This window comes from Sorex fumeus, unplaced genomic scaffold (assembly GCF_029834395.1).
Source record: "Sorex fumeus unplaced genomic scaffold, SorFum_2.1 ptg000079l, whole genome shotgun sequence".
In the NCBI taxonomy this organism is placed as follows: domain Eukaryota; kingdom Metazoa; phylum Chordata; class Mammalia; order Eulipotyphla; family Soricidae; genus Sorex; species Sorex fumeus.
In genome coordinates, this window is record NW_026606136.1 from 7,876,319 (window position 1) to 7,904,103 (window position 27,785).

A 27,785-nucleotide genomic window follows, 5' to 3' on the forward strand; every position below is an offset into this window, starting at 1 on the left:
TTTTTTCCGGCCATTCCTTTGTAGATGCCATTCAAGGTGATTCCTGCCTCATCTTCCTTGCCTTTGTTTGTCTGTTTGCTTTGGAGCTACCCCCGCTGTGGTCTCTCTGGCCCTTTCTTGGCTTCTTGTTTTTCCCCTAGTTTTGGGGTCTCCTGGCAGTGCCCAGGAGTTACTCCTAGCAGGCTCGGAGGACTATATGGGGTGTCAGAAATTGAACCTGGGCCAGCCACACGCAAGGCAAGTGCCTCGCCCACTGTCCTGCTTACTGCTCTAGGCCAGGCTTGGCTGTTTTCTAAACAATTAATATTCTTCTTAATTGTGACGGTATTTTTGCTGACTTTTTATATTACTGCTTACCAGAAGAGCTATTCCCAGAAGAGCTAAATATATCTACCCAAGGTAGACACTGAGCATTGTTGATTCGGGTGATGAGGTTAATGGGAGACAGCGTTCTTGAATTCCAGGATAAATTCCCTTAGAACACACCTATCTCCCAGAGCCCCAAACCCTTGGTCAGATTAGCCTCCCAGCCTGATGCTGAGGGAGGCTCAGAGATGAAGAAGGGACAGGCTCTCTGGCAGGAGGACAGTAAAGGGGACCTTGACCGCCTCCTGTCTGCTTGTCCCCAAAAAGCTACTTGCCTGAATAGAGTTTGTTTGGTGAATTCTCAAATCTGAGCCTCATTGGGAAAGCGCAGACTTTTTCCATTTCCTCTTTCGTCTTTGATGCCCAGATGTATTGTAGAAACCGAGAACTTAGAAGAAAGAGTAGCTGTGGTGAGTAGAATAATCGAGATTCTGCAAGTCTTTCAAGAACTGAACAACTTCAACGGCGTCCTGGAGGTGGTCAGTGCCATGAACTCGTCGCCTGTGTACAGGCTGGACCACACGTTCGAGGTGGGTGTGTGCAGGTGGTTTCCAGGGAACTCCACCCTGTCTCTGGATCGGGGCTTTAACACTTAGTTTTTAAGTGGTGACATAATCGAAGGGCTGGATCGAGAGCACAGCGGGTAGGGCATTTGCCCTGAATGCGGCCGACCCGGGCAACCCGAGTTCGGTTCCTCCGCCCCTCTTGGAGAGCCCAGCAAGCTACCGAGAGTATCTCGCCCGCACGGCAGAGCCTGGCAAGCTCCCCGTGACATGTTCAATATGCAAAAACAGTAACAAGTCTCACGATATTACTGGGCCCGCTCGGGCCAATTGATGAACAACGGGAGGACAGTGATAGTGACAGAGACACACTCGGAATTTTGTGTTGAACTGGTCGCTTCTTTTATTTGGCTCGGGGCCACACCTGGCTGTGCTCGGTTCATGCGTGGCCAGGCTGGGGACCACTGTCGGGTGCTGGCGTCCACCAGGAAGGGTCTCGCCCGCACTCTCCTGATTGCTCTTCCCAAAGTGGATCTCATTAAAATGCCTGCACAGGTTTTAGCTTGTGAGAGAATTTTTTCTTAGATTTCAGCAGGTAATTTTTAATATATTGCACAGTTAAACGTTCACATAATTCTTCAGGGAATGGGAAGATAAACTCGATTTCTCACATAGAAACACCTCTTTTGATCTGTTTTCAAAGAGTTCCTTTGAGGTGGAACGATCCCATACGAGAACACAGAACCTGAACCTGAAACTAGGACAATTGGGGTCACTTGTGGCCTGGCGTATTTTAGCAAAGCACGTGATTGATTCCTTTTGTAGAGTTATATTTCCTAAATAAATACGTGTCTATTTATTTTTTTGTTTTTAGCAAATACCAAGTCGCCAAAAGAAAATTCTAGAAGAGGCTCATGAGTTGAGTGAAGATCACTATAAGAAATACTTGGCGAAACTCAGGTCTATTAACCCGCCGTGCGTGCCTTTCTTTGGTGAGCAACCCTTCCTGAATTTTCCTTGTTTTTCTGGGTAAAATGACAGCTACTAAGACCGTGTAATGCTAAGGTACAGTAGAAAGTCCTTACTTACAAATACAGAGCACCCGGTTCTCCCTGGTCTTTGAAATTCAAGTCCAGTCGGTACTCGTAAATTACACTTTGTATTTCCATCTTGAACAACCGTTAGATTCTATCCTTTTGGCTTCACGGAAGTCAAACATTTCTTTTCTCACTGAAATAGTTTATGTTTAATTTTACCAAACGAAACAGCCCATGAGACCCAGTGTATTTACTGGTATTTGTATTTTCACCATTGTATTTACACCACCTCCGCTTCGCTGATGACATCATTCTAATAACACCAAACATTAGCCAAGTGGCACAAATGCTGGCTGACTTCGACTGAGAGTGTGGAAAGGTCTGACTACAGCTGAATCTCACAAAGACAGTGTTTATGAGAAACAGTCTCGTTCCTGACGTTCCGTTCGCTGTCAACAGAACGAACATCTCCGACTGCAACAGCTATGTGTACCTAAGTCGAGAAGTAAACCTGACGAACGACCTGAGTTGCGCAGGAGGAAGAGAGCGGCTTGGAACACCTTCAAGAGCCTCGAAGAAATAGCTAAGAGGACGAAGAACCTCTCTGGCTCCCGGGCACATCTCTTCGATTCCTCTGTTCTTCCTGCATTAACATATGCCGCAGAGACCTGAGCCCAACACAAACAGGATGAGAACACTATTCGGGTCTCCCAAAGAGGAATCGAAAGAGCTATGCTTGGAGTATCACGTTTCACTCAAATGAGAGAAAGAATCCGGAGTTCCGACCTCCGCCAACGGTCAAGAATCAGGGACGCTGTCTCGTTTGCCAAGGCGTCGAAAATCAGATGGGTTGGACACATAATGAGATTTGGAGACGACCGCTAGACTAGAGCCATTACCGACTGGATTCCACGGGGTGTCAAAAGACTGCGTGGCCGCCTACCTACCAGATGGTCAGACTTCTTTGTCAAGTCCCTGAATGATAGGTTTGAGGCTCTTCGTGTTTCTGGAGTGAGCAGACGCCACTGGGCTACACTAGCACTTGACAGGGACAAATGGAGACGTTACTGGTGCCCACTCAAGTAAATCGATGAGTAACAGGATGTCAGGTGATCAAGTGATCAAACAGCCCATAGAAAAGTCAGGCCAAAGTCATCCCTATCGATCATGATTCTAAGTAGTTTCATGACTGAAATCCAAGTCTGTACCTTTCCGTCCCCATGGCCAGCACATCAGACGTTTGATCCCTTCTCCTGGTCGACCCAAAGGTCTGCCGTGGGTGCCCCTTCCCGAGGGGCTCTGCTCCCCCATTTGTCTGCTGTTTCCTAGTTACTCTCTCTCACTCTCCTCTCGCTCTGCCTGTCCATAGTATCTGCTGCGTCCTCTGGGTGCACGTGAAACTGTGATCTCTGTTGCATACTGTCTTGTAGCCTCTTTAGTGATGTGACGTTTTCTTCTGCCTTTTTCCTCATCTGAGTTTTCTGTCAGGTTGCACTTAACAGTGCCTCATTTTTTTTATTTTCAGTTCCTTCTGTTTTCCTGTATTTTGGGTTCGGGCTTTAAAACAGACTACTGTGTATGTTCTTCAAATCCTTTCGGAACGCACATTCTCTCTAGGGTGACTTAGAAATGAACTCATTTTTTTTTACTTAGATGCCTTCAGAATGTAATGTTGTGTTTTATTAGTCTTATGCTGCTGTAATTCTGTAATATTCCATAAAGCTACTATGACAGTGTCTGAACTCATCCATTATAATTGCCTGTTTTTAAAAGTGTGTTTCCCTGGAAGTGCGGGCGTGGCTGGGGCGAGGTGGGTGCTCTGCCCGCATCAGCCCCCGGACACAGACCGCCTGCCTTCCACGTGTGGCCGGGCCCCTTCCTGCAGGTTCCGTCCAGGCTGTCCCCGGAAGCAGATGGCGAAGCAAGTCGCATCCCATTATTTCTCATTTTTAAAACAGGTTTTTTGTTACTGCCATAGCTCAAAACTGATACTTACTGGTCCCATCTAATTTTTTTCCTTAAACACTCTGGAAATTTCCCATACATGTAATCATAAAATTCAGATTTATTTCTGCATCCGTTTATTTATATATCCAGGTTGGATAAATAATCATCTTTCCCATTATATTATTTCATTAATATTTTCTTATACTAATGCCCAATTTAAAAAGCACTTTATAACCAGTGATTCTCAACTGGCTGAAAGAGTTTTGTTTTGTTTTGTTTTGTTTTGTTTTTTTGAGGCCACACCTGGCGATGTCCAGGGATTACTCCTGGCTGTGTACCCAGGAGTGACTCCAGGGGGTGCTGGAGCTTGAAGCCCGGGTCGGCCATGTGCGAGGCAAGCACTTCCCCGCTGGACTGTCTCTCTGGCCTCTGCGCCAGTGAACATTTGGTGGCGTCTGGCTCTATCCTGGCTGTCTGCATCTGGTGGGGGAGAGCGCGAGGACTGTCAGTATCTGCAGCACCCGGGACTGTAGCCACACCACGCGGAACAATAGAGCTGGGGCCCAGGAGAGAGTTTAGTGGCCAGACGCACATGCCAGCTTCACTGGGAACCACAGGGGAACGGCAGGAGTCTGGGGCCCCGAGCGTCGCTGCAGCCGACCTCATCACTGCACGGCCCACGCAACTCCGCCGCTTTGGACCTGAGTTTCCTGAACACCACTCAGGAAGTCAAGAACAATTACAAAACTTAAAAGATCGCAGTAAGACCAGGACTAAAAACCCTACTTTAGCATAGCAGGTAGGGTGTTTGCCTTGCATGCGGCCAACCCGGGTTCGATTCCTCCATCCCGCTCAGAGAGCCCGGCAAGCTACCGAGAGTATCCCGCCCGCACGGCAGAGCCTGGCAAATTCCCCATGGCTTATTTGATATGCCAAACACAGTAACAAATCTCACAGTGGAGACAAGGGGAGGACAGGACAAGGCTATATCATTTTAAAGAGTTTGAAAATGGTTTTCAGTGTTTCTTTTCTGCCTTTTATCTTTACCAAGTTTGTCTTCCTTTTTCCTACTGAACTTTGATACTTTGTAGGGATGGGGGTAATTCCCAAAAATACAGTTGAAACATTCTATTGATTAATTTGGAAGAACTTCATGAGACTTTTTTAAAAATTAGCTTTTTCCTGATTACTTTTTTGCTGTGAATGCTATTCATTTTTAAATAGAGAATTTAAAATACTCTTTTATTCCAAGAATTTTTTTTTTTTTAAGATTTTTCTAGATTTGGGTGGGGACACAGCAGTGCTTATGGATTCAGTGGGCTCAGTGACGCGGGGATAGAACCCAGGCTTCCCCACGCAGAGCACGTGCTCAAGCCCCGTGAGCTGTCTCTCTGGCCCTAGATTTTCTAAATATTTAATCAGGACTATCAGTCACGATAGTACCTCTCGTTTCTTTATCCTTTATCATGCCGTCTGACGTTGGTCATAATTTCGCAAGCAGAGGCCAAACCATAAAGATAAACAGCTCTCGTTTCATCTGTTTAAACAGGAATGTGTGTTCCCTTGCTCTTTGCTTAATGCAAAGAAAATTGTTTTCAGGCCGGAAAGATCATAGAGAGTTTTAGGTCCTTGGGGCCAGAGACACTACAGCGGGCAGGGCATTTGCCTTGAATGTGTGGACTCGGGTTTGGTCCCATCTGATGCCCTGAACCCATCTGAGTGCAGAGCCCAGAGTAAGCCTTGAGCATCGCACAATGTTGCCAACCCCAGGGCATAAGGCCCTCTCTTATCTCATTAGTGGCTGACCCTGACTCAGTCCCTGGCACTGTCCCCAGAGGTGACCCTGAGCACTGCTGGGAATGAGACAAAAAAACAGAAAAGCAAGGTAAATATTTTTCATAATAGTATGTTTATGTATAGGAAAAAATCTTGTCATAGTACAGTAAAACATTTTCTTGTCTAGCAAACTAAAATTACAGAGATGAATACGGAACCTTCTGATGTACTAACATTCAGCCTCATGATGTGGGGTTAGACTTTTAAGTAAATAAATGAATTCTAGCATTTTAGAATTGTTGCACCCGAGGCTGGAGCAATAGCACAGCGGGTAGGGCGTTTGCCTTGCACGCGGCCGACCCGGGTTCAATTCCCAGCATTCTGTATGGTCCCCCGAGCACCGCCAGGAGTAGTTCCTGAGTGCATGAGCCAGGAGTAACCCCTGAGCATAGGCTTGGTGTGACCCAAAAAAAAAGAAAAAAAAAAAAGAATTGTTGCACCATCTCAGTGAATAAGATTAGTCTTCCGTTTCCCTTTTTGATCTGTTTGCCATCTCGTTGACTTTGTAATGAGTTAAATAACTTTCCATTTTTTGTATTCCATGATACTCTAATATGATGGAGTATTAGCTATTCTTATTTGTTTTCGGTTCTTGGGTCACACCCAACTGTGCTCAGGGGCCTCCTCGCAGGGTTTGGGGGAGCACGTGTGTACACAAGGATCACAAGGCAGGCACCCTGCCTGCGAGACTCTCTCTGCCTCCAAATTGTCTGCCTTTTAAGCTAAATATTGCACGTGACAGGGACAAATGGCGACGTTACTGGCGCCCGCTCGAGCAAATCGACGACTAACAGGAAGTTAAGTGATTAAGTGATTGCAACAGAAAAACCACCTGGGTCTGGGGTCTTTTATAAGATGTAATTTTTGCTTTTTCCTTCCATTTTTTCCCATTGCAGTTTTCTGCTAGACATTGACACATTAGATTAAAACTACCAGCATTCAGTTTCAGCTGTAGAAGTGTGACAATTTCATTATTATTGAGATGCATGATTGGGTAGATGTCGTTTTTTTAATTGCTCCAGTTTGCAGTGTATGTCCCATTTCTATTTTTGCTTTTATAGCTTGAATTTGCGGTGTTTAAGACCTTGATTGTCCACTGCTGGTTTTTATGCTGTGATTTTTGTCATTAATAATTGTGTTTTCCTGATTCATTCTCCCCACCTCCGAATTCTTGATTCAACTATTTTCATTGTATGTCCTCTCCCTGATAAAGCATTAGAAGCGTCGCGTCTACTCTTAAATGTGGGGACTGGCACCAGTTCGTTCACCCGGGGCTGGGGCAGTGGCAGTGAGCCTGCGGTCCCTCCCTTGTGTCTCGGCGGTTACCCGAGTACCTTCTTAGTATCAGGGGGCTTGAAGGTGATGCTCTCGGGACCTGTCTGGCTGGCTCGTGGCCAGTACCAGGATGGTCCCCGAGCACGCGTGGCCACAGAAGGAAAGAATGGGCCAAAAAGAACCAGTTGGATGACAGCATTGCCACTTAGTCACGGTGTCCCGCACGCTGGCCGCTGCTGTCCACGGCACCCTGACCGGCGGGCAAGCTCACACTCGGCCCTGCTGTCTGTCTCAGACCTTTAAAGAGCATCTCCGCCTGCGGTTTGGAGCCTGCCTCCTTCCTGGCGCTCTCGGTGTCAGTCTGGTCACTGCATCTCTGCTCCAGGAGGGGCTTTCCTGGGACCCCCGCTGCCCCCAAGCAAAGGGTTCCCGTGCGCGCGCGCAGACACACACATACAGTCCGTGCCAGCAGCTGGCAGAAGTGGGAGGGCCATTTCACAAAAGGAAAAGCCAGGACATTCACTCAAGTCCCCCACTGCTGCTGCCCCCCTCAGAAGATGCAGGTCGAGCACTGGGTAACACTGGGCTTTTCCCCCTACAATCCAAGGTCCCGCTGACAGCAGAGTGGCCGAGCGGGCTGACACGTAAGGGGAGCCTCGGGGGTCTCCCATTGGCCACGTACATGCCGCCCCTTCACGCGTCTCTCTCCTGCCGTCTCCTGGGTTTACACGTCCCCTTCCCCTGCCGTGCAGAGCCTGTCTCCTGTTCCCCCCAGACCCTGAGGGCCTTTGCGTCTGTGCTCGGTGAGCCTGCGGGTTCACTCAGAGGCATGTGAAAGCCCCGGTGCACGGCCCAGGCTAGTTTTGAAAGTGCGTCAAGTATCGCACTGCCCCCAAAGAACACAGTTGAGTGCGGCATTACGTCGCCAACACACTCCTGTAATGTAGAAAAGTGCGCGTTAGAGCGTGGGCAGACACGATGAGAGCGGAGGACCCCAGCCCTGATTCCTGGGGAAATTAGGGGAAGAATCAGCCAAACGGTGACACCTCTCTTTCATCACTGTTTGCGTCCTGGGCACTGCTGTCCCTCTCCCCAGTGTAAGGGGTCTAAAATAACCACCGAAGCAAACCGTAGTACGCAGGCCTGGCCATACATTTACACACATGTATACCTATATATGCATATGTAATTTTCTAAGTTTAAGTATATACTACATTTAATTTTCAAAGTGTATCTGGCGCCTGGGGGGGGGGGGGTTCGAAGGGCTGGAGCACATGTCTCGCATGCGGAAGCCCTGGTTGGCTCTTTGGGGGAGGAAGAGGGGTTTGGGCCATGCCCAGTGGTACTCAGGGCTCACTCCTCGCTTTGGTGATGCTCAGAGACCACGTCAGGGTCCACTGCGTGTCAGGCCGGTGCCTTCACCTCTGCTGTCGCTGGTCTGTCCGGCACTGCATGGAGCCCGCCCCCAGCGTCACCCACCACCGCAGGCAGCCTCCAGGCACTGCTGGGGGGGACCAAAGGATCCACATCTAAGTTGAAAACGCTTAAACTTTTTCTTAGTGCATAGCATGAGAAGAAAGGTGTGAGTACCACGTCTTCCATCTTCTGCTCTCCTTTCAGCTCAGCGTCCCTTTGTAATAGATTGATTTCCGAATTTCACTCTGCGCTCTCCCCTAATGCTATGTGGAGAGTCCGCAGCTTCCTTCAGGAACTCGCATTGTGCATGTCCACCCCCCCCCCCCCCCCGCCCCAGGTCAGCGCCCTCGGGGAATCCCCCTCTCCGATACGCATGTGCTCCACGCCACCCCCCACAGACCCCAGATCAGCCCTTACTGTCTCACCCAGGCTGTGTCCTGCTGAGGGATCTTCCTGCTCTATCGTTTGCCCGTTTTTTGTTTCAAGGCCTCATTCCGCGGTGCTCAGGGATCGCTCCCAGGGGGCTCGGGGGACCATATGGGGTGCTAGGGTCCAAGCACAGGTTGGCTGTGTGCAAGGCAAGTGCCCTCCCCGCTGTACCGTCGCCCGGGCCCCCGGCTCTAGTCTAATTGCTGACCTCACTGGCTTCACAGGACAGCCAGAGTGACCCTTCCAGAAGGCAGTGCTGTGGTCTGGCCACCTCCGAGATAGCATGAAGCGCTTCAGGAAAGGCTCTTCACGGCCTGGTCCCTGCACTAATGCCCACGAAGTCTCCCCATTGGGTTGCTGACATGGGACCAGGATGGGAAACTAATTTGTCGTCAGGTTCGCCTATTTTTAATGACTCTGCTTGTCAAACACGGCCGCTCAGGGTTGACGGGAAGAAGAACCTCGCTGGCTGTGAAGGAGCCAGAGAGACCAAGAGCTGCTCCCAGAACTAATGGTGAACCGCCCGCAGAGGAGCCAGGAGGGCCCGGGGGGCAGGAAACGCCAGGGTGGGCCTAAACCTGGACGTTTTTAGGGCCAGTACAAGCTGATGTGGACTTTACCAACTATTGAGCGAATTACTTAATTTTCTCAAGATGTGACCAAAAAAGGATTTTGAGTCCGTCTCCACACAGCAGCATCAGAAGCGCCAGTTCCTCCTTAGGACTCCCACGCCTTGTTCCGTTCGCTCTGATGGATGGCGAAGGGCCGAGACGTGACGGCCGCCTGCCCCTCCACACGCCCAGAGCCCGGGACCTGCACACCCGGCGCGTGCCGGCTCAGGCCAGCGGGAACCAGCGCCCGCTGCCCGCAGGCCTGGCGCCCGTCTCCCGGCTCACGGGAGGCCGCCTCGCCTGTGACGCTCTCCTTGCCCCGTCTGTGACCAGACTGGGCGCCTCCGTCATGTTCTCAGCGCTGCTGAGGGAATCCACTCAGGTTCCCAGAGGCACTCTTCTCCCCCCAAAGCGCCTCGCAGTACTTTCGGGGGACAGGCAGTAGCATCACAGACCAGGACAAGAAGAGCAACAAGAGGACTGCGGCTGCAGCCGGAGCCCATGAAGCATTTCGTTTGCTCTTACACACTCCCAATCCTGGACTTCAGGCCACCCACTCTCTCCTGACAGCGGCCCGCGGCCTCACTCGAGGACGGGAGAGACGGAAGCGCAGGGAACCCTAGTAGCTCAGACCCGCGGGGAGCAGGGGTGGCCAAAGCAGACGGGAGCTCGGGCCTGGGGAGGAGCTGTTTCAGCCGCGGTGATGGCAGCCAGCGCCAGTCACCAGCCCCCCGGTGATGGAAGGACTCGACTCGGTCCTGCGCCCCAGTTACAGGAGCTCCTGCGCGGGAAATTGGCGGCTTCTTCCACACTCCCACAAGCTAAGCCTCTCCAGACAGTCTTGCTTCAAATTACGAATCTTTACAGCCTCTTCGAAGGGTCTTAGAAATAAGCAAAAAGAAAATGTGGGGCTGGAGCAATAGCACAGCGGTAGGGCGTTTGCCTTGCACGCAGCCAGCCCGGCCAAGCCGGGTTCGATTCCTCCGCCCCTCTCTACCAAGAGTATCTCGCCCGCATGGCAAAGCCTCGCAAGCTCCCCGTGACGTCTTCGATATACCAAACACAGGAACAACAAGTCTCACAGTGGAGACGTTACTGGGCCCGCTCAAGAAAATCGATGAACAATGGGAGGACAGTGCTACAGTGCTTGGTGGGTCAAAGTGAAAAAATCAAACTTTTGGGGGCTGGAGTGATAGCACAGCGGGTAGGGCGTTTGCCTTGCACGCGGCCGACCCCGGTTCGATCCCCGGCATCCCATATGGTCTCCCAAGCACCACCAGGAGTAATTCCTGAGTGCAAAAGCCAGGAGTAAGCCCCGTGCATCGCCAGGTGTGACCCAAAAAAAAGTGAATTAGACATTTCCCCTGTTGCCAAAAATGTCTTCGAAGCGAGAAGTTATTTCTAAAATTCTTAATAGTAAAATAACTTTGTCATGACAAAGTTGTGACAAAATCTGAATACATACCCTTGAGGGACATAGGGGATGGCTTATTCCCCCCGAATGAAAATAAATGTATTGATTCTGTTCTTCTGGGGGAGGGAGACACTTATAAGACCTGTCTGTAACAGTAAGTTGATATTTGTTTTTTTTTTAATCTGTCTCTGCCCAGCTTTCCACAGAGCAGGGGTGTGGCCTGGCCCGGCTGGTCACTGAGGTGGTGCCCGCGAGTGCAGAAGCTGCTCTTCCCTCCTTAGAGATGATGTCTTTGTGTCTTCCAGGGATTTATCTCACTAACATCTTGAAAACAGAAGAAGGCAACCCTGAGGTCCTCAAGCGGCATGGGAAAGAGCTCATCAACTTCAGCAAGCGGAGGAAAGTCGCGGAGATAACGGGGGAGATCCAGCAGTACCAGAACCAGCCTTACTGCTTACGCGTAGAATCCGACATGAAGGCGAGTTTGATCGTCGGGGATGCGAATCTCTGGCTGAACTTAGAAATCACCGGATCGAAAAAACTTATCTCCTCGCGGAGAAAAAATAAAATAAAGCGTAAAATCAGTACGGTTCTCTTGGGCTGGAGCGATAGCACAGCAAGTGGGGCATTTGCCTTGCACGCGGCCAACCCGGGTTCGATTCCCAGCATCCCATATGCTCCCCTGAGTACCGCCAGGAGTAACTCCTGAGTACAGAGCCAGGAGTAACCCCTGTGCATAGCCGGGTGTGACCCAGAAAGCAAAAAAAAAAAGGTTTCTTATGGTAAATATTTTCTTAAATTTTCATTAATTTCAAGTTGATTATCATATTGATGTTTGTTTCTTTGCATTTAGAGGTTCTTTGAAAACTTGAATCCGATGGGAAGTAGCATGGAAAAAGAATTTACAGATTACCTTTTCAACAAATCCCTGGAAATAGAACCACGAAACGCTAAGCCTCCTCCACGATTTGTAAGTGGTCATATATCTGTATTTCTTTTTCATTTATAGATTTTTGCAGTCTTCGTGCTTTATCGGTAGTGCCCCCAATGTACTAGATGGACTGGTTTCAGGTGAAGGCGTTCACAAACGTGATAGAAGCGCCAAGGAACACTCAATAAAACCCTTCTGATCTATAGAATCACGTGACCCACTTGGTTCCATTAGTCAGTGAACTTTGATATCCAGAATAAACCTTGATACAGCGAATAAAAGAAATTGGGCTTATATGTGCTTATTTTTTGACAAAAATGTTATTCGAGATTTAAAGGTAGGAAATTTGAATCGTTCATTTACTTACACTGATATATACTTGGCACTTTACATAACTTACTGGAATTTTTAACTGTGAATTATTCATTATAAATATGCCAAATTGGGCTACAGATACTTTCTTTGGGAAAATTATTTCCATTGTTTTATGTTATTGGCAGTGAAGTATACTATTATCACTTCACTGATTCAAATATAAGCTCTCTCATAAGAACTCAGGAGTGAAAACAAGAAGAAAGAAATTCAAGAAGGGGCCGGAGAGCTGAGGGGGGCACTGCCTGGCACGCGGCTCTCCATCCCCAGGACCCCAGCTGGCCCCCTGGACACCACCAGGAGTGAGCCTGAGTGCAGAGCCAGAAATAACTCCCAGCACTGCTGGGGTGGCCCAGAAACACAAAAATAAGAAGTGAGCGAAAAACAGCTTGCAGGTGACCGAGATAAATCTCATGTTCAAGATAAATTTCTTGAACGAACAAGAAAAAAAAATCTAAAACTTTTTTTCACCATGGGAATAATCATGTCTTACCTATCAGATTTCTACCTTAGTGAGATCCAAGTACAAAATAATATTTAATGCAATATATTTTATAGATTCCAGAATTGAAAACTTACGTACATGTAAGAATAGGCATTTTACCGTACTAAATGGCTTTAATTTCCTTGTGTTCATAGGTTAAAGTCATAGCAATCACAGACTGGCTTTTGCTGATCTATTTTCTGATCATTCTATTTGTGACTCTTAAGCTTTTGTTGGAATAAGCAATATAAAGTAAATTTGTTTTGTGCCTACGGGGGCAGTTTGGGGCTGGGAAGGAAACCAGGGATGTTGGTGGAGGGAAGGTCACACTCGTGGTGTTAGAACATTAAAACGCCAGAAACAACTATATTCGAACAAATTTGTAAATCTGGGGTTTTAATAAAAATTCGTTTTAAAAAACAGACAAAACAGTTTTTTAAAAAGATGGATCTTCAGGGCTGGAGTGAGTTAGACACCCGGTGGCACGCAGGCCCAGGCAGAGAGCACGGCAAAAACACAAGGAGGAAAGATGATCAGAAACAGTAAGCCAGGGTATCACCGAAGGAATTCCGCAAGACAACATACACAGATGGAAAACGCTTAGGTAGCTCGATTCCTCCCCAAGCAGCACACCGTGATCCTGTCGTGTTTCACAGAGTGGTGAGATGCTCGCACCAACGATGATGGTTCTGGCTTTCCCAGCCAGTTAAATTCAGCAGATTCTTTTGTGAAAGCAGGGAGGGGCAGGTCGAGGGACGGGGCTGGAGAAATGTATCGTGTATGTTGGGGCTTTCCATCCACCAGGATTTTTTTTTCTAAGAACTAAAACCCAGTCCTTTGGAAGGTGCACTCCCGCATCCGCGTGTATCTCAGAGGTGCGGCACTGGCCGTGCATGTGAGGCTCTAGATTCTTCCCTGGCACTTCCAAACCAGAGCAGCGGCCTCCGTCTGCCTCAGACAGCCACGACTCACAGACACGAGACACTTTGAGTTCACTCCTCCTGGAGCTTCTCCAGAGGCTTGCGGTTCCCTGGATTCTAGGAGTTGAGCAGCCCGAGAGGAGTTGGATTTCCCCGGGATGTTCGGAGAACCTTCTTTCCTGTGCCAGTATTGTAAGCATTGTGTTTCTTTTGATATGTCTACAGCCAAAAAAATATAGCTATCCCCTAAAATCTCCCGGTGTTCGTCCGTCAAACCCAAGACCAGGTACCATGAGACACCCAACACCCCTGCAGCAGGAGCCCAGGAAGATCAGCTACAGCCGCATCCACGAGAACGAGGCGGAGAGCACCGCGTCGGCACCCAACTCCCCCCGCACGCCGCTCACGCCCCCGCCCGCCTCCGGGGCCTCCAGCGCCACCGACGTCTGCAGCGTGTTCGACTCGGAGCACTCGAGCCCATTCCACTCAAGTAGGTGTCGGCGTTTAAGCGCTGGGGAGGAGTCAGCGGTGCGATAGATACCAGAAACCAAGGATCTGTGATTTCTTGATTTCTCAAAACTCACCCACAAACACAGTTTCGAAAGATTCGAAAGAACCTGTTCGAACGGTTCTCTTCAAATCTGCTGTTCGTTACTGAAAGGCCCAGGGAGGAAATTAGTAACGGAGACTTTGAGTAACTGTTTGGCAGTGGCGAGTGTCGAGTGTCAAACACTCCTTCATGGTCAGAGAGGACAAAGGTGGCTCCGAAGCGACAGGGAATGTCGGCCCAGGCTGTAGCCGCGCCTGCAGAGCTGGTGGTTTTGTGTGCTCTGTGGAGAACCGCATTTCTCCTCGCCAAACTCACAGCTTTTGAACTTCGCAGTTACCACATCAAAATTCCTACTTTTTTGCCCAAGGTCCCCAGACTCACTTGTTGGCCTTTTCAGGGGGGAGGAAAAAATCACTGATGGCCAGAGTGGCAGTGCAGGGGCAGGGCGCTGGCCTCGCACACTCCCGGCCTGGGTTCAGTTCCCGGCACCACCTGTGGTCCTTGGAGCCCTCAGCACACTCAGTGTGGCCCCAGAGTCACAGAGCACTCCTCTGGGATCTGCCTGGAAGCAGCAGATGCGGAGGGGCTCTCGGCCCCCCCCCCCCCCCCCCCGGTGCCCCATCTGCGCTGCCCGAGGAAGCGCCTTCTCTGCTGTCTCAGGCTTAGCCCTGACCACTGAACCGCCCAGCCTTGCTGGTCTCTGGCCTCGTGTTGTCCACTAGAAATGAAGCACCGTGTGACCGTGAGGGTCACAGAGCCACAGGGACAAAAGCAGAAAGGGGTCCGGAGCTGGTGCGCCATGCCTCTTCAGGACTGAGTCCTGAGCACTGCCAGGTGTGTCCCCCCGAAAAAGCAAAAGAATTAGGTGAAAGTTAGTCATATGTTTTATTTAACCCACTCTATGTGGAATATTTGAGCAGACGAACATAAAATGCACTGTTCTTACATTCTCTGTTTTGTTTAAAAGTCTCCAAAATCCAACGTGCATTTGCTCTAGCTCCTGCTTCAGTAATGGCCAGCATATTTAAATGCTTCGTAAGCACATGGGGCCCCTGGCCGCCAGCTAAGCCTCTCGCCCATCCGAGCCCTTCCAAGAGAATGCGACCTAAATCTGCCTCGCCTGCTTCTGTGTTTTATGAGCAACTTCAGGTTGAGCTTTAAGGCCATGCTAAGGACACAGATGTGTTCCTTAGTAAGTCAGAGCCCGAATCTGGTCACAAGCCTTGGTTCCGTGCAGACCAGGTGCCACCCTGGCTGGACAGACAGACCTGCTGCTGCCGGCAGCCCCTGCACGCGGGAACGCTGGCTGGTCTCCCAAGACCGCAAGTGAGCTTTCTGATTTTAAAGAAAACAAATTTGTCTGTGCCTCTGGGAATCAGACTAGATTTTTGAATTGAATCACAGTGAAATAGAGCCATTCGAAGCTGTTCACGATTAGGTTTCAGTCATGCCGTGTTCCAGCACCCGTCCCTGCACCAGGGCACATTCCAGCACCAATGTCCGTCCCTGCCTCTATGGCAAACGCGAGTTCGCGAGTGCGCTCTCTCTCTCTCTCTCTCTCTCTCTCTCTCTCTCTCTCTCTCTTGCTCTCTCTCTCTCTCTGTTTGCAATATTGATGCTGAAAAGTCAAACTAGATTTTTTTTTTCTTTTTGGGTCACACCCGGCGATGCTCAGGGGTTACTCCTGGCTCATGCACTCAGGAATCGCTCCTGGCGGTGCCTGGGGGACCATATGGGCTGCTGGGAATCGAACCTGTATCTGCCATCTTGGCTGCGTGAAAGGCAAACACCCTCCCCGCTGTGCTATCGCTCCAGCCCCTCAAACTAGATTTTGAAGATTTATACCCAGTCAGAGAATCGTTTCAAAATTCTCTCTGGAGGCCTCTGATATTTGACCCAGGGTCTTTACTTCCGCTTAGTACATACTTCTGTAATTACCCAGGGCCTTACCTTTTCACATCCATTTTTTTTTAATGCTATTATTCTGGGTTTACTCTGACACCTGAGGATTATGAAGTCTTGTTAGATAGAAACCTGTTTTGTGGCTTTTAAAAATCCCCGTTTGTTGACCCCACTTTGCTGGCCCACTGAAGTAACGAAAGAAAAGCAGCATTTTCTGCCAGATACCGACCCTCAGATCATTATTCTCATTTAACTGTTCGCAGAGTGGGTCTTGTTTTGTTGATTTGTGTAGAGCAGATAACTTTGGATGTTTCAAAGATTTTGGCGTGAGTGAGAAATCCAGGAAAGCAATCAGTTCGTAAATTCTGCTTTTTTGTCATTTGGGGAGCGGGCGGGAGAGCTCCCTCCCCGGGACTGGGTCTTTGTCAGGCCCCTTGGACGGGGGCGGGATCAGTGAGCTGTGTCACTCACCGAAGAATGACACTCAGCCAGACACCTGTTTTTGGTGAAGCAAGGTACTTTTCACTGAGTCTTACTTGAGAAGACAGGAGAGAGAAAGAGCGTGTTCAAGAGAAAACACGGGCTTTGCCTGACTGGAAATCAGCCAGGGGCAGAGACGAGATGCCGTGAACATGGGCCTGGAGGTCAGGCCTCAGCCCAGCTTCCTGGGGGTCCAGGCTCCTCCACACGGTAGCCAGCACCTGAGCTAGGCCCTGACCGCAGTTTCTCTCTTTTGTTCTTGTGGGGTATTTGGGGGGGGGGGTACACCCGGCAATGCTCAGGGCTTACTCCTGGCTCTGCACTCAGGAATCACTCCGAACAGTGCTTGGGGGACCACACGGGATGCCGGCATCGAACCCGGGTCGGCCTCGTACAAGGCAAACGTCCTCCCCGCTGTGCTGTCTCTCTGGCCCAGTTTCTTCCGTTTTTTAAGGAAATTATCAGTCCTCTTTCGCTCCTAGTAGAAGTTGAAACGCCTGACCCGATAGCCAGAACAACGTGGCCTGTCTGTGGACTTTTCCCTGTGATTTGTAAGTGACCTGTGTGCACTGGGGGCCTCGTCTGCAGTGGCCCCACGGCTGCCCCAGAGTGGGGGCCCAGGGATGCCTCCCCCAGAGGGCTGCCAGGATCACTCCGCACATTCTCGTGTCCGCGGCGTGCGGGGGCTGGCGGGAGAGAGCCGCAGAGCAGCAGGGGCTTGTCATCATGTGCTGACCGCCCTGACAGTCCCGAGCACTGCCAGGAGTGCTCCCTGGGCATCGCAGGATGTGGCCCAAAATTTAAAAAAAAAGAGAGAGAGAAGTTTGATTAGAATTTACACCAGTTCCACAAGTACTTTTAAGTTGTTTCAGTAATGCCCTGACATGGAGAGACAGCACAGGGGCTGGCCGGGCCTGGTGCTGCCCTTGGCTCTGTTCCGGGCACGGCAGATGGTCTACTAGCACCGCCAGGAGTGGCCCTGAGTACAGGCAGGTGTGGCCCAGAGACAAAAAGGAAATGGAAGGGGAAAAAATACATTATTTTAAAAGCGGACATTGGTTTATTCACTCAGTACCTGTCGTGGGCCTTGCCAAGCGCGTCTTATCTCTGGTAACTCGAGTCTTGATGACACAGGAGACACAGCGCAGAGACACACGCGGGAGCTCCCCGGCGGGCGCTGCTCTTGTCACTGCCACCGAGAGCGACCCCAGGATACACGAGGTGGGGGGTGCTGAGCCGTGACCGGTGTGACCAAGGTGACCAGCCCGGGCAGGGCAAGGCTGGCCGCTGGCTGGAGGGCGCAGAGGACAGGAAACCGCCCCCTCGTCACCCCCACCTCTTGGAGCCTGCGCTCACTCGGGTGAGCAGCGAGACACCAGCCGGTGGCAGGCACTTCCCTGGGCCCAGGGGGTGCCCCCAGCCCCGCCCTCTGGACGCCCCCGGAGCCGGGAATATTTGCTGCACCCAGAAATCTTGTCAGTGACGCACGGAACAGAAGCTAACCGTGACGCTCTGCTTGCCTGTCTGCGAAAGCTCGCTCCTGCGGCGCCCCGTAAGCAGGGAATGTCTCCACGGTGGCCTCAGCCCTGGCACACATCCACTTCCTCGAGGCCACGCGCCTGGCTTTGCACCTTGGCACCAGTGCTTCTAGGCCCTCCCGGAGGTCCTAATGGGCAGTGATCTGATCTGGAATTTATGGCTGACAGATTCGTCCTGCTCTTTAAATTCATCGGATTTCACTACTGAGTCACTGTCATTGAACGTGTTTGGTACCTGACAAGAATTCCTGGCGTGTTATTACAGCCTGCAGGGAAAGTACAGGGGAAGGGCACTTGCCCTGTACTCGGCCAACCCAGGCTCGGCCTCGGGGACCCCGGGCGGCCCCCAGCCTGCCCGGAATGATCGCGGAGCACAGGCCAGCAGTAAGCCCCGAGCACTGCCGGGTGTGGCGCCAAAATCACAGATGACAGCCACACACACAAAATCTGAGTCATGTTTTCCAGGCAGTGAAACCAAGATATTAGGATCTGGAGCGATAGTACAGCGGGGAGGGCATTCTCCTTGCACATGGCAGACCCGGGTTCGATTCCCAGCATCCCATATGGTCCCGCAAGCACCACCAGGTGTGATTCCTGAGTGCAGAGCCAGGAGGAACCCCTGAGCATCGCTGGGTGTGACCCAAAAAAGCCCAAAAAAAAGGTGCTACTTCTCGGGCCCCATCTTCTCTCTGTAAGTGGGGGGTGCGCTTGCCTCGCACACTGCCCGCCTGCCCGGTTGGACTCCCTGCACCCCTGCCCCCCCCATATTGTCCTGAGCCCCACCAGGGTCAGTCATGACCTGAGCACACCAGGCGTGACGCCAGCAGAAAAGAATAAAAATTGGAAGGAAAAGCTGTTCTCAGTCTTGCTTAGTGCTACACAGATCTGGGGCTGGCGCGACAGCACAGCGGGTAGGGCATTTGCCTTACACGCGGCCGACCCGGGTTCGATTCCCAGCATCCCATAGGGTCCCCCGAGCACCGCCAGGAGTAACTCCTGAGTGCAGAGCCAGGAGTAACCCCAGAGCATCGCTGGGAGTGACCCAAAAAGCAAATATACATATATATGGTTTTTTCACAGATAGTATAGTAAGAATGTCTCTTTCATTTCCCGCTTCACTACTTATGTGATAGCTTGGAGATTGCGAAACTGACGTTTGATGTATGGCATTTACGTCTCCCGTGTTGTAGGAGAGCTCAGGGACGGTCCGTGATTGCTTCTCGTGTGGGTCGTGTCATCAGGTCGTGGGTCTAAAAGGAGCTTCAAAATTCCCAATATATTAACTCAGTTTAATTCTTTATTTTCCTCAAAGCAGTATTGAGCTGTTTGATAGACCGTATTCCATTATTGAGAATTAGGATGACAAAAATAGCATTTTCTATCATAAATTTTACAGATGAGTTGAATATATTGATGCAAGAGGAAAAAAACCTCCTTTTCCTTGTTTCCTTTCGCAGGCAGCGATACCGTGTTTATCCAGGTGGCACAGCCCCACGGCCCACGTCAGTATATCTGGTTAAGCCTCCCGTGCTTTGGCTCTGAGGCGGCCCAGGCCCTGCTAAGCTCCCGCCACGCTGCTGCCCACGCTTGCTTGCAGCATCTGACAGCGAGCTTCCCCTGTGCTAGCTCGTCCTAAGTGATCGGCTTTGGCCTAGACACTCTCGTGCTCTTTCGTAGAACCTATTTTCTCCTTTACAAGAAAATTAAATGGGTGGCTTCCACGCTTAACCGCTTCTTTTTTTTTCCAAAGTTCTAAACACATTTCACGACCAACTTTAACACACAAGCATGCGTGTAATTAACTGGGTACACGGTTCCCCGCGCCACGTGGGAATCACAGGATGCATCTTCTGGCAACAGTACTGATCGCATAACGCCTGTTTGGCTTCAGAAGCATCTTAACTGTGACTCGAGTAACGTGGCCTATGTATTCATCACTCAAGCAAAATAAATTTTCATTGTTGATATCTGCCATTCATCCTAACATAAACTAACAATTTATTTCATGATTTTAAATAGGTAAATTTTTTGTCTTTTCGTACAAATGACTTCAAAATGGAAACATTAGAAAATAATTATAAGCTACATTAACTTAGAACATCTCTTAAGAAAAAAGGTTGGTGATCAAAATATTGATCATTTTAAATACTGTCAGTACACAGAGCACTCTTTTGAAAACTTCTACTTGTTACATTGTTTAACTGACAAAATGAAGCAACCATTAAAGGAAAAAAAAGAACCTGCCAAGTACTTTAATTTTGAATGATTGAAGTTTTATTCAGATATTCTTAATCATTTTTGCAAACTGGCTCTCAATTTTATGGATGACTTTCAAAGTAGAATGACCGCCGTTGATGTCTAAGATCGGTTCCAGCTGGAGGTCTGACTCACCTCTCTGCAGGTGCCTTGAAACTGGCTCCCTGGACCTGCTGCCTCAGGCCCCTTCAGTGGTCTGCCCCTTGCCAGGCCGTGGGTCTAGAGTGAGATGGGCCTGCCGAGCTCCGAGGGGACCTCTGCCCAGCCTAGTGACATGAGGCGTGCCCCTCCCCCGGGACCCCTGAGAGCCACGAGGATCCTGCTAGACCCCTCTGAAGGGCTCCCAGTGGGCGCTAGGAAAGTCCCAGGAAGTCTGGGGGACGGCGGAGGGAGACGGTTAATGCGTCCATCAGCAAAAGTTTAACAGAAATCAGTGCTCCAGTATTAGAAACTAATATTTTCTCTTCCGGTAATCTGAGATTCAGACTCAAATTTGAAATTCTAATAAGAGTAACAGTGGGGTGGTTATTTTGTTCAAGAAGCAAAATAACTGTCTTTGGCAGCTTTTTTCCCCCCCCTGAAAATTCTGCATGCTTCTTTTGCATTCTGCTCTAATAAAGGAAATTCTAGCTTGTCGGACTGCTTTTTATACTCTATTTCTTAGAAAAAATACGAGCCATGTCCAGCTAAACCGTTTCAGGGCTAGTAGTGAAATGACGGTTCTGAACTTTGCGCATTGAAACTGTGGCCTCCCACAGGGTCTGCTTCCGTGTCATCTATCAGCCTCTCGAGGGGCACTGACGGGGCGTCTGTACCCCCGCCCGTTCCTCCGCGGAGACGGCCAGAATCGGCGCCGGCGGAGTCGTCGCCATCTAAGGTAGAGCAGAAACCCGGTTACCGGGGTCTGCCCGGGCCCCGGGGCAGGGGGCAGGGGGCAGGGCGCTCGCGGCATGGGTGATGCTTTGCTCCTGAGAGTGGGGGTCTTCCGGGGGGCCGGTGGGGGGCATGTGTCCAAAACCCTGGTTAATCTCAGCTGTGGGTGCGGTGGGAAAGCAGGTTTGGTCTCTCGAGCCAGACAGTGAGGGAGTGTCCCTCGGTGGTGACCTGCGTGCCTGCCTTGAGGGCGTGGGAGGGGGCACGGGCTGCAGCCCACGCTCAAAGCCCTGTCTGCCCCCTCGCGCCTCGGGAGGCTCCTGGGGCTCCTTTGCCCCTTGGTCCACCTCATTTCCGTGCCACTGCGCGGAGCACAGCACGCAGAGCCTCGGGAAATGCCCTGTGATTTTAACACTGTCAACTGGCAACTTAACTCGGAAATGATTTTATGTTGGGGTAAGCACGACCAAGCAGATGTTGAGAAAAATAACTTACAAAGTAAGATAATTGAGAAAAATCACCGTTTAATGAGCTAGCAGGCAGCCCCTTGGAAACACAAGGCCCGAGCCCCGAGCCCGGCTTGCGTGAGTGGCCCGCGCGCAGACGCCGCCGTGACTCGCACATCCCGCCGCGCAGGCCCTCACGCGCGTCCTTTCCTCCCGTGCAGATGATGTCCAAGCACCTGGACAACCCGCCCGCCATCCCCCCGCGGCAGCCCACGGCCAAGGCCTACTCCCCGCGCTACTCGCTGTCGGAAGCCCCCGACAGCCCCAGCCCCCCGCTGGTGCCGCCGCGAGAGCCCGTGCGGACCCCCGACGTCTTCTCCAGCTCCCCGCTCCACCTGCAGCCCCCCCCGCTGGGCAAAAAGAGTGACCACGGCAACGCCTTCTTCCCCAACAGCCCCTCCCCGTTCGCGCCGCCGTCCCCCCACGGCCCCCGGAGACAGCTGCCCTCGCCCCCCGCCTCCCAGGCGGCGCCGCACCCGGCCCCCGGGCCGCCCGTGCCCCCACGGCAGAGCACCTCGCAGCTCATCCCCAAACTCCCGCCAAAAACTTACAAACGGGAGCACACGCACCCGTCCGTGCACAGGGACGGGCCCCCGCTGCTGGAGAACGCCCACTCCTCCTGACTCCCGGACAGCGACCACCGCCTCCAGGCAGCAGGACCCGGCCCAAGGGTCAGCGCGAGTGACCGTCGAGGGGAGCCCGGGCCAGAGGACTGGACGGCGGCCACAGGCCTCTCCCGTGGCCTCGCGACCGAGGGACGGGACTCGGGCCGGTGATGACGGTTTTTGTAACTCGGACTCTCATGCACTTTGTAAGAAGGAATCTCCGACGGGGCGGGCGGGCGCCCGTGCCCTCCGCCCGGCCCTGCGCCAGAGTAGTTTCTAGCCACCGAGGGGCTGAGCAGTCGGCCGGCGGGGACCGCAGCCTGCGTGCGGGTGGGCGCCGAGGCTTCACCAAAGAGGTACTTTTGTTTTTGTTTTTAAGAATAATGATCCCCGTTTAGGAACATTCTCCACCCTCCCGACAGACGAGACGTGGCGTTGGCTGCGGGGAGAGGCCGGGCCACCGGCACGGAAGGACTCGGAAGCGGCAGCTGTCGGGCAGCCGACTCCCGTTCTGGACTGTTCATCAGTGCGAGGCTGCCGCCCCGTCCCCTCACGAGAGTTTACTGGCCCCCTGCCACGCGAGGGGGACGCGGCCCCTGCCCGGCCTCCCCGCGGCTCGTGTTCCCGGGTGCGCCCTGGTCACGTGTATATAGTGAATGTTCAATAATATAATTGGCAGGCCTGTTTTAATTTAATTGAATAAAGATACAGATACTTTGTTTGGCTGTCATATATTAAATTATTATATGGACAAAGTGGTTGGTTCTCGTTTCTTTCCACTGAAACCCACACGAGCTCTGAGCATAAAGGTGGCGCTGGGGGCCGCCCTGGCGACTGCGGAGTGGACATGCCCTCGGGAGGAGCAGAGAGACAGGCTGCCGGCGGGAGAGGCTGCGCTGGGGTAGGGTGGGCTCTTAACAGGACTTTAGACAGGTTTCCTCATTTCTTGCACAACGTACATACAGTTTAAAGTCTGTATTGGGGGCTGGAGCAATAGCACAGCGGGTAGGGCGTTTGCCTTGCACGCGGCTGACCTGGGTTCAGTCCCCGGCATCTCATAGGGTCCCCCAAGCACCTCCAGGAGCAATTCCTGAGTGCAGAGCCAGGAGGAACCCCTGTGCATTGCTGGGTGTGACCCAAAAAGCAAAAAAAAAAAAAAAGAAGTGGTCAGGAAGATGAATGCGTCACCACTGACCTGCCGAACTCAGAGACAAATCACCACAGCGGGACTTTCTGAAAGCACAGCCCCAAAGGGAACACTCCGAGGGGAAGGTCCTAAACCGTTTACTTCTGGCTCAGGACAGGAAGATTCCAAGGATGAATTTGTTTAAATGCACTGGTCAATAGTAGAAAGAGGCGCTTCATCCTGAAGCATTTTTAAAGAAGCAACAATTAGGTATACATTTCCAAATTTATTGAAAGGTTATTCACTCTTGTCCTCCAAATAGAGTCCTTTATTTTAAAAATAAGAATGAGGGGCTAGAGCAATAGCACAGCGGGGAGGGCGTTTGCCTTGCACACGGCCGACCCGGGTTCGATTCCCAGCATCCCATAGGGTCCCCTGAGCATCGCCAGGGGTGATCCCTGAGTGCAGAGTAACCCCTGGCCATTGCCGGGTGTGACCCAAAAAGCAAAAAATAAAAATAAGAATGAGTCCTGTATTTTAAAATTAAGATGATCAGGAAATATGCAAGGTATAGAAAATTGCGTAAAAGTCCACTCGGTATCAAATTATGTGGCTAATACGTTACTGTGATCTAAACTGGAGGATGTATTGATGGATTTGAGTGGAAATCGAATTTGAGTGTGCCATGCTAATGTGATATGACCGATATTGTGGGGACAGAACTCTTTGAGTGGGAGGCTACGTGGTGCTTCCAAAGACTCAATGCCTTTTTCCTCCATAAATCAAAAATCAGTATCTATGGTCATGTCTTAATTCTCAAGCTGTGCTTTCTTTAGCCACAATTGTCATCATTTTCCTTTTATGATCGCTTGTATTCGAAGTTTTAAGTGGCTCAGCAAAATAAATGTCGGCTGAGGGAAGGTGTCCTGAGCTCTTTTACGCTGTCGTAATGGAAGCCTTTCCTTCCTCTCCAGCTGTAGAAAATCACCATTCGCTTCTTGGTATTCTGCTGCGACGGGTAGGTTCGCTTATTTCAGTTTTTGAGTCACACCCAGTGAGGGATCACAGGATGCTGGGGATGGATCCCAGGTCAGCTGCATGCAAATGCTTCACCTGCTGTATCTAACATCTCTCCAGCCCCCGCTTATTATTTTAATCTATATTGTATGGCTGTTGTACAAGTGTCAGTCCTGTTGCACAGCACATAAATATTTACCAGTAAAATGAGCATCACAATGTTAATATCGGTTTAGCTGAGGGGCTGGAGCCATAGTCCAGCGGGTAGAGCACTTGCCTTGCATGAGGCTGACACAGGCTCAAGCCCCGGCACCCCATACCGTCCCCTGAGCACTGCCAGGTGTAACCCCTAAACATCGCCAGGTGTGCCCCCTTCCACACAAACACACATACACACACACACACACACACACACACACACACACACACACTGGTTTGGCTAAAAGAATTATTTGGTAAAATTATTTATAAGGGAACATGATGACTTAGTTTTAAACATTTCATTACTACTTAAACATTGCTGGGTGTGACCCAAAAAGCAAAAAAAAAAAATAGATTGACAACATGCTGATATGCTGGGAGAAAGTGGACCCATGGCCTCCCAGTGACCATCTTATCTGCATGGCACGAGAACTGGTGATACCTGAATGTTATTAGTAATTCATAGCTTGTATTATGAATTTTTTTTTTTTGCTTTTTGAGACACACGCAGCAATGCACAGGGGTTACTCCTGGCTCTGCACTCAGGAATCACCCCTGGTGGTGCTCAGGGGACCATATGGGATGCTGGGAATTGAACCTGGGCCGGCCGTGTGCAAGGCAAACGCCCTACACGCTGAGCTATCACTCCAGCCCCGAACCATGAATAGTTTGCCCCTTCCCTTCCCTGAGACACTAATTCTCCTATCAGGTTCTCATAGAAGAATTCCCATATTTCCTTCCACAGCAAGTGTCAGGATTGCAGTCGCCGGGGGCCTTGGAAATGGAAATCAGCTCTTTAGAACTCTAAACTGGTCTCCCCAGTTCCCAGGAGGCAGGAAAGGGGGCCGTTTCCAGATGCACACCACAAGGAGTGGCCCATGCGAGGCCAGTTGTGCTGAAGCACGGAATCTTTAGAAAATCGGTGTTCCTTCCGAAAAGGCAAGGCTAGGAAGTGGCTGGACCAGCATCACGTGGCGATCAGTGGCTGGGCCCATTAACTCGGTTTGGATTCCTGCCACGTCCAGGTTTCAGGAAACCCTGAAATTCATTCGTGAGCCCGACACACACCCCTGCCATCATTCACTTGTCTAAGTTCTGTTTCCAAGCACTGTGAGATCCACGTACCTCACAGAGCCTGTTAAATCGCTGCGGGAGAATGTTCAGGCTGACACTCATCAAACCCAAGCCTGCGGTTAAGATTGTGGCGGTTTCTGCTCTACCCGGACGGCGCCTTTGGGGCTGCAGCTGTGGCACAGAGGGCAGGCTCCACCCCCCCCCCACACCCGGCAGCCCAGGGGTTGCAGAACTCGGGGCCCCGGGGGCCCTGCGCATCCCAGCCACCTGAGCCAGGGCCCCTTCTTTTGAATTTCAGCCCAGATCTCATCAGGGATTCGGGCCACTGAGAGGCTGCAAAGGGGGCCCCAGGGGCAAGCAGGTCCCCAACCAGTCTCATCAGCTACTCGAACCCAGGACTCTTGATCGCCTGTGAGGTATCCCTCTGGATAAAGGGATTTGTTTTCGTTTCCTGTTGCTGGGGGTCAAACACCAGGTCCATGGAGAGACATCCCCAACCCCAAGGCATAAATGAGAGCCACCGGCTGGATCCGGTCACCCATGAGGTCATTACAGACAAGACAGGTGAACCCAGCAGCCCCGCGCTGAGGGCCAGGGAACGGACCAGGAGGGACCAACTGCCAGGGACGGGGGACCGGGAGCACAGCCAAGAGGCTCGAGAAGGGAGAGTTCAGGACGACTACAGCCGGCCATTCGGAGGGGACAGAGACTCGTGCAGGGACCCAGACGGGGTGAGGGGCCACAACTGTCCCTCACTTTACTAGCAGCACTGAGATCTGAGGCTCAGCTGGAGCAGGGAAGATTTCTTTCGTGTCAATACGGGAGGGAGGTCCCAGGTGAGACCCAGTGACGGGGCAGCCTGACACAGGAGAAGGTGCGCCGGGGTCTGTCTCAGCCACAAGAGCAGCTGCGTGCTGGTGCCCTGTGCGCTCCCGGGACCACGACCCCACTTCCCCGGCAGGCCCCGGTGTGCTCACAATCGGCACCCGGCGAGGGAAACCGACATAGCCCCATTTCCTCTAAGGATGGCCCGTATTCACGCAGCAGTCTGAGACGAGAAGCAGAAACTTCCAGATAAACGCGTGTAGATGACACACAAGATCAGACCCCCAGCTCTTGGGAACGACAGTTTGGAAACAGGATATTTGATTTGGACACAAAAGTTGTGGCTATTTTGGATGACAAGATCCCAAAAGATCATATTAAGCCCTGCCTAGAGCCTCTATGTTCTCTTTTACTAGAACTTGGGCCAAGGGGGGGCTGGAGTAATAGCACAGCGGGTAGGGCATTTGCCTGACACGCGGCCGACCCAGGTTCGATTCCCAGCATCCCATAGGGTCCCCTGAGCACCGTCGGGGTAATTCCTGAGTGCAGAGCCAGGAGTAACCCCTGTGCATCGCTGGGTGCGACCCAGAAAGAAAAAAAAAAGAACTTGGGCCAAGAGACCGAGACAGAGAGACAGAGAGAGATATGCCTGCCATAGAGGCAGGCGGGGGGTATGGGGCAGGGAAACTGGGGGCACTGGTGGTAGGAAATGAGCACTGGTGAAGGAATGGGTGTTGGAACACTGCAGGGCTGAAACCCAATCATGGTAAAGGTAAAGGTAAAGGCCCTCCCGTTGATCGTCGATTTGCTCGAGCGGGCCCAGTAACGTCTCCATTGGAGACTTTGTTGTTACTGTGTCTGGCATATCGGATACTCTCGGTAGCTTGCCGGGCTCTCCGAGAGGGGCGGAGGAATCGAACTCGGGTCGGCCATGTTGGCCGCGTGTAAGGCGAACGCCCTACCCGCTGTGCTATCGCTCCAGCCCTACAACTTTGTAATGTGTGATTCAATAAAAAAAAAAAGTCAAAGGCCTAGGAATGGCATTTACATTTTTAAGTAATTACAAAAATAAAAAGAAGACTATCATGCATAAAAAATAAAACTCAGGCCTAATGCTGCACATCAACTTGGTTCCCCTTAAATACATGGTGGCCGGGGCCAAAGTGAATATACAATGGGCAGGGCACCTGCCTTGCAATGCCAATCCCCAGCACCCCATAGGGTCCCCTGAGCCCCTCCAGGAGTGAGCCCTGAGCACCACCTGGTGTGGACCCTGGTATAAAAAAAAAAA

General features: G+C 51.3%; 1 protein-coding gene across 2 annotated transcripts in view; it reads left to right on the forward strand.

The window, feature by feature from the left end:
- SOS1 (SOS Ras/Rac guanine nucleotide exchange factor 1) overlaps positions 1-22,970 on the forward strand; it is a 113,507-nt gene extending 90,537 nt beyond the window's left edge. For both annotated transcript variants that reach the window (XM_056130570.1, XM_056130571.1), the window contains 7 exons: positions 734-896; positions 1,744-1,861; positions 11,140-11,312; positions 11,688-11,804; positions 13,767-14,031; positions 21,026-21,144; positions 21,808-22,970. In XM_056130570.1, coding sequence (XP_055986545.1) covers positions 734-896; positions 1,744-1,861; positions 11,140-11,312; positions 11,688-11,804; positions 13,767-14,031; positions 21,026-21,144; positions 21,808-22,269 — 1,417 coding nt within the window. In that variant the 3' untranslated portion in view covers positions 22,270-22,970. The remainder of the gene's footprint in view (positions 1-733; positions 897-1,743; positions 1,862-11,139; positions 11,313-11,687; positions 11,805-13,766; positions 14,032-21,025; positions 21,145-21,807) is intronic.
- The last annotated feature ends 4,815 nt before the right edge of the window (positions 22,971-27,785 follow it).